Source organism: Microtus ochrogaster, linkage group LG8, assembly GCF_000317375.1.
Source record: "Microtus ochrogaster isolate Prairie Vole_2 linkage group LG8, MicOch1.0, whole genome shotgun sequence".
NCBI lineage: Eukaryota > Metazoa > Chordata > Mammalia > Rodentia > Cricetidae > Microtus > Microtus ochrogaster.
In genome coordinates, this window is record NC_022033.1 from 21095350 (window position 1) to 21101728 (window position 6379).

Below are 6379 nucleotides of genomic sequence, written 5' to 3' on the forward strand. Positions count from 1 at the left end.
GCGTGCCCCAGCTCAGGCCATCGGTTGTGCTGCACTCTCAGTTCATCTCACGGGAGGGTCTTCCACTTCTGTGCCCGCCTTTTCCCCTCTCTGCCATCGTTTCTACACACACAGTCACAACACTCTGCCTTATTAAGACCATTTCAGGACCACAATGGTTAAATCTACTGTTCATTTTAATGTGAATGAAATTTCATCACATTGACAGATAACATTTTTCTGGAGATTTTAAACTCGACTGATACACGGTTGTCCGAGGCACAAAGTATTTTAAGAAACATCGAACGCCGTGATCTATACAAGTATTTGGGTGAGACCCAGCCAAACGGTCAGCACAAGATTAGAAAGGTAAGTTGTATCATTAGCTACCCTGCTGTTCCTGCAGGGTTATCCAAGTCTCTGTCCTCAAGAAGAAGCTGTTATTCTTCCCAGTAGCCATGCTTCCTGTGTGTTCTCATTTCATCTTTACACTATTCTTAGGCCTGCTTACCAGACGAAAAAACTGAGGCTGGGTGATAGTAAAAGCATTGCTCGTGAAAGCAGTCGGGTTAAGGTTCAAAGGCAGGTCTAAGCGACTATAATAAAAATCTGCTCTCACGTTCAGTCAGGACCTCAAGTTTGAGATAGATCCAAGACTGGACAATGAATTTAAGGGGAAATCCCTCAAAATAAGACCTGTGTGAGCTTCACTCCTGCTCTGAGAACCTGTTTTATCTCTAGGTGACCCTTGAACAATGATGGTTAGGGCTGCTTGACATAGTGCAGTCAAAAACTGACCTTGAACTTCTCTGACATAGTCTTCGAGTATAAAACATGCCTTTCCTTGAACGAGGAGGGAGTGCAAAGATTGTGCTGACCTTAAGAGCAGCACAGGAAAACTGACCCTGCACAGCAGTGGGTAGGTGGGGGTCTACTCACCGCTCTGCCTACCAAATGGGACCTGTGCTGGCCTACCTTCCTTGCACCTTGAGGGACCCTCTCTGCCTTCCTCCTACTGTGAGCACTTGAATTTTAGCTAAGCCTGTGGAAGAGTGCAGACTTCTCTAGGCAGACAGGGACCTCAAAGACTGAAAGAGTTATAAAAATATACAAAACTATGTTTTTTATTGTGGCATATTTCATATTTTTAAGAAAGCAACTAGTATTAATTATCTGACATTGGGTAAGAACAGGAAGATCATGGGTAATCTATAAATTATGATTCTATGTAAAATATCAGGAGGAGGGACCCCTATTTCTCCACACTGACTCCTGTGCCCAGGAGAGCACCCACCCTCCACTCTCAATCTCCCAGCTCTCCGCCAGATGAGGGAGAGGCTGCTGGTAGAGGAGGCGCAGGTGGCTTCCTGCTTTGGAGCAGCAGGCTGGTCAGTATTCTCTCAAAAGATGAAACCGGAGTTCAGCACCTGCTCCCCTCCCATAAAATGGGAAAGTTAAAGAACTGAAGTGGGTGGCAGCTTGAAGGCTGTGCGCCAGAGCTGGTGGAGAGCAGAAGTGACAGTCTGTGGCTGTGTCCCCACCTCCAGAGGTTCCTGATCTGCCTCGGGCTGACAACACAGAGCACCCGTCTGCCCCTGCAGACGGAGGTCCCGTTCCACAGTTCCACTGCCTTCGTTTTCTGACCTGATGATCTTATTATAGAGCCAACGGCAATAAAGGAAGCCAAAATAAGTAGCTGAGAAAATCCAATGAACATGAATAGGAGAACTTCTCGTTCCTCAATATCACAGGTTTTTGCTAATGTTTTATAAGTAATTTTCCCCGACTTGATTTTTCTTTTATAAAATTCCATAGAACAGTGTTTATGATACAACCATTTAATATATGTACAAATTGTAAGGAATATGTGTAAATATTTTATATAAATGTAAGAGCATGTAGAAACCAATATATTAACAAATTATTTAAAAAACTGTAAAAGAAAAATTGACCTTTAACTTTTGGCCCTCTAGAAATGTAAGTACTAATAGTCTGCCATTGCCCAGGAGCCTCACCAGCATCAGAGCAATTAACTCCATGGATTTTGTGTGTTATTTGTATTATGTGGGGCCAAAAATACAGGACTAGGAAAGATGAGCTTGTGTCTGTATGCAGCTTACTGGTGAGCTATGAGATAATGTCACAGGGGCCTCTGGCAACACCAGACACTGCAAAAGCAGCAGGAGGTAGCTCTGCGTGGGTGGATGCCACATTCTTTCCAAAATGTGCTGGTTGTTTGTGTTTGTTTTTAATGAAAACTGCCTAGTTTGTTTCCAGGCTCGCATGCGTGGAGCTTTCTTGATGGGGTATCTCTGTTTTGATTGGTGTCGAAGGAACATGACCATGGCACAAGTACGTAAGAACAAACTGGGTCCTAACTGGGAAGTCTCATCTCTTCTAGGAAGAGTATGAACAGCTTCCCCAAGAGATTGTTAAGACCAAACCTGATGTGAACCTGGAAGCCCAACTGAAGGCCGAAGATTTCATAGTGGATGTAAGTTGGTGAGCCCAAGAGAAGATTAAGTGAAAAATTCTGGTTTAAAAAAAAAAAGCCAAAAAGCCTTCCCTCTGAGGGTGGTAGCCTGTAGTCCCAGCACTCTGGAAGCAGAGGCAGGCAGATCTATGAGTTCAAGGCCATCCTCGTCTACTTAGTAAGTTCCAGGAAAAACAGAATTGTGTAGAGAGACCCAGTCTCAAAAAACAAAGCAAAACAAAATTAAAAACAAAAACAACCTTCCCTCATCATAAAAAACTTGGAGGGTCGGAGGTGGTGATGTACTTCTGAAATCTCAGCACTCAGAAAGTAGAGGCATTAGAAACACACATTTGAGGCCAGCCTGGTCTATACCGTGAGCTCCAGGCTGGCCAATGCTACATAGTGAGAACCTGTTTCAAAACAAACAGAACAGCAAAGAGGCTGAAGAGATGGCTCAGCATTTAAGAACTTTCTGCTCTTCCAGAGGACCAGGAAGGTCAGTTGCCAGCACCCATGTCAGGTGACTCAAAACCACCTGTAACTCCAGCTCCAGGATCCAAGTCCTCCTGCGATTCCTTTCTGTACGTACACACACGCACGCACACACAGACACACATTCATGCACTTAATTTTAAAAATATATATGCAAAAAACCCAAACTTGGAGACACAGAAAGCCAGAAGGATGAGAATCAGCTGTAGTCTTAGAAAATCAAAATTATCAGCCACTTTTCAAATTTTCCTAGTGATGTTCTGCCAGTATATTGAGATTATGTGATAATAGCAGAGGTGTCTTGTTTTCTGTCCACAAAGCCCTTTTCTCTTCACCTTTTCATTTCATTGGCCCTAACTCAGCTCACCGGGATCTCCTATTGGCTCCTCACTTTCTTATAGCTATAGCCTATCTTACCTGTGTTTCTCTTTTAGTCAAACTTAGATTTTGTAATCATTATTAATAAAATTCCACCATTTCTGTAGTTACTGTCAACCCCTTACCCTTTGCATCTGTTTGGCAAGAGACCAGATAACCTAGATGTGTTGATGCTAACCTCCTCCCTAACTATAGCTGGCTACACGAATCCTGTTAGAGACATCACTGCACTGTGAATTCCTGGTCACCAGTTTTAGCTGGGTCCTCTGTAGTTTCGAGCAGGTTGGGTACGATTCTCCCAGACTCCATAGCAAACCATCTTTACTCCACTCAGCTCTTCACCCCTACGTACCAATCTTAGGTGTTCACCCTGAGTGAATAGCCCAGCATGGCCCCGCGTTCAGATAATAAAAATAAAAGATACTTACAGGCCATCGCATAGGTACTCTCTCAAACTTCAGTTTTCTCCCATCTTCCTTTAGTTAGAGAAATCTTTTTCCTAATTAAAGACTTAGCCAGGCCAGGTGTGGTGATGCATGCCTTTAATCCTAGCACTTGGGAGGCAGAGGCAGATAGATCTCTGTGAGTTCAAGGCCAGCCTGTTCATGTAGTGTGAGACCCTGTTTTTTTGTTTTTTTAAAGAGGTTTGTCCAGGTGGTGGTGGTGGCACACACCTTTAATTTCAGGTCTCGGGAGGCAGAGGCAGGTGGATTTCTGTGAGTTTGAGGCCAGCCTGGTATACATAGTGAGTCCAGGACAGCCAGGACTGTTTCACAGAGAAAGCCTTTGGGAGAGGGGGGACACCAAGAGAGACTCAGGAGGAGGTACTCTTCCTGCTGTGTGTAGAACAATACTACCCAGTGGAACCTCCTGCAATCACAAAAAGGTCTATATCTGTACTGCCATTTTATTTTATTTTATTTCATTTTATTTTATTATTTTTGGTTTTTCGAGATAGGGTTTCTCTGTGTAGCTTTGGAGCCTGTCCTGGAACTAGCTTTTGTAGACCAGGCTGGCCGTGAACTCACAGAGATCCGCCTGCCTCTGCCTCCCGAGTGCTGGGATTAAAGGCATGTGCCACCCCCATCCGGCCCTGTGCTGCCATTTTAAATGTGATTCCTAAGACTAAGAAATGATTTTTTTTAATTCTATGTTAATTAATTTAAATTTTAAGTTATTGCTGGATGTGATGGTTAATATAGTATCGACCACATGCGAGAGAAACCGAGATAGTCAGGAGGGTCACCTGAACTGGATGGGACAGTGGTAATTTCCTAATAAATAAAAATTTAAAAATAAACCACTTGGCTAGTGACTACCACGCTTGGCACCGCAGATCTGGAGCCCGCTGTGTATATTCCTCTCTTCTGTAGGTCTGTCCTTCCGCCCACAGACTTGCCGCTAGCAGCAGTTAGTCTCCCCTATGAAGGAAATCACCACCCTATACTTAATCTTGCTCCCTTTCCTCTCCTTCAGGGGCAAACTCCTAGAAAGACCTTCTGAATTCTTACGTTTCTCTCTAGGTATAGGTTAAAGGTTAAATTCTCCCTTATCCAAAATCTGAAACCTGAACTTTAAAATGTTATGCCGTCTAGAGCCAGAAATTTGGCTTAGTGGTAGAGCACTTGCCTGCCATTCTCTAGGCCCTGAGTTCAATCTCCAGCATGTGCACACATGCACACAGCGTGAAAGCAAAATTCTCACCAAGACTGCCAGGGATTCCAGTGTGGCTAAAGCATCAGGCAGTGTCAGATCTTTGCTTCAGAGCAGTTTTTCTTGCCTGGGAATCTTTCCTTTCTTCACTGATAAATTCCTATTCTCTTAGAAAGTTGCTGTTCCCAGGAAGTGTGCCACATTCTTCCACTAGCCATGCTGGCATGAGGGCCTGAGTTTTAGCTGCCGAACTCACTTTTTTTAAAAATATTTATTTATTTATTATGTATACAATATTCTGTCTGCCTGTATGCCTGAAGGCCAGAAGAGGGGGCCAGATCTCTTTACAGATGGTTGTGAGCCACCATGTGGTTGCTGGGAATTGAACTCAGGACCTTTGGAAGAGCAGGCAATGCTCTTAACCTCTGAGCCATCTCTCCAGCCCCCTGAACTCACTTTTTAAAACACACACACACACACACACACACACACACACACACACACACACACACGACACACACACACACTTGTCAGGCCAGAGCTAGAGAGGCAAAGACAACTGGATCCCTAGGGCCCATTGGCCTGCAGCCTAAGTGCCTTGGTGAGCTCCAAGCCTGTGAGACCCTCTCCTCGGGGTTGGGGGTGGGGAGGGAAGTGCATGGCACTTGAGGAATGACAGCCAACATTGACCTCTGACCTCCACTTGTACATGCCCATACATAGACAAAAGTTGATTATCTACTGTCTACCACTGTCTGTTTCATAATAGATATTCCCTTTATACTCTATACTTAAATACTCATAGATACTTTCCCCTCCACCCAAGTTTCTAAACCAAATCCCCAAAGGTGGTCATGTACCAGAGTTAATTTTATTCCAGATGTTACAACTTCCTAATATTCCTACCTCTGAACACCTGGAGGGCTCAGTTCATTTCTTGTGTTGTCCTTATAATCTTGAGTTCAGTTCTTGTGGTTGTTATGTAATCTATCTATTGTTTTAATTAAGGTTCTCAACATGGATTATGGGATGGAAGACAAGAATCCAATTGACCATGTCCTCTTCTATAGTAAAAATAACACAAGGCAAGCAGTCAAGATCTCTAAAGAGCAGGTAACTGGCTAAGTAGAGAATTCTACTCTAAGGTGTATATTTGGCAAGTATTAAAGCCAATTTATATTTTATTTGCCAGTCATGTTGTAAAGTCAGTGTCTGCTATTAAAGAAATAAAAAAAGGCACAGCCTACTTCATCAACTAAGCAGGAAGCATATGAACTCACAGAGACTGAAGCAGCAGCCACGGGGCCTCAAGGGGTGTGCAGGAGGTCCTCTGCATGCCTATCATGGCTGTTAGCTTGAGTGGGTGTGCCTCTGACTCTTTAGGGGGCTCCTCACTGGAGG

The 6379-nt window shown here is 43.9% G+C and overlaps 1 protein-coding gene across 1 annotated transcript in view; it reads left to right on the top strand.

The window, feature by feature from the left end:
• The window catches only part of Samhd1 (SAM and HD domain containing deoxynucleoside triphosphate triphosphohydrolase 1), a 39561-nt gene that overhangs the window by 27213 nt on the left and 5969 nt on the right, over nucleotides 1-6379 (top strand). The window contains exons 12-14 of the mRNA XM_005363152.3: nucleotides 209-348; nucleotides 2381-2473; nucleotides 5987-6091. Of these exons, the coding sequence (XP_005363209.1) occupies nucleotides 209-348; nucleotides 2381-2473; nucleotides 5987-6091 (338 nt within the window). The remainder of the gene's footprint in view (nucleotides 1-208; nucleotides 349-2380; nucleotides 2474-5986; nucleotides 6092-6379) is intronic.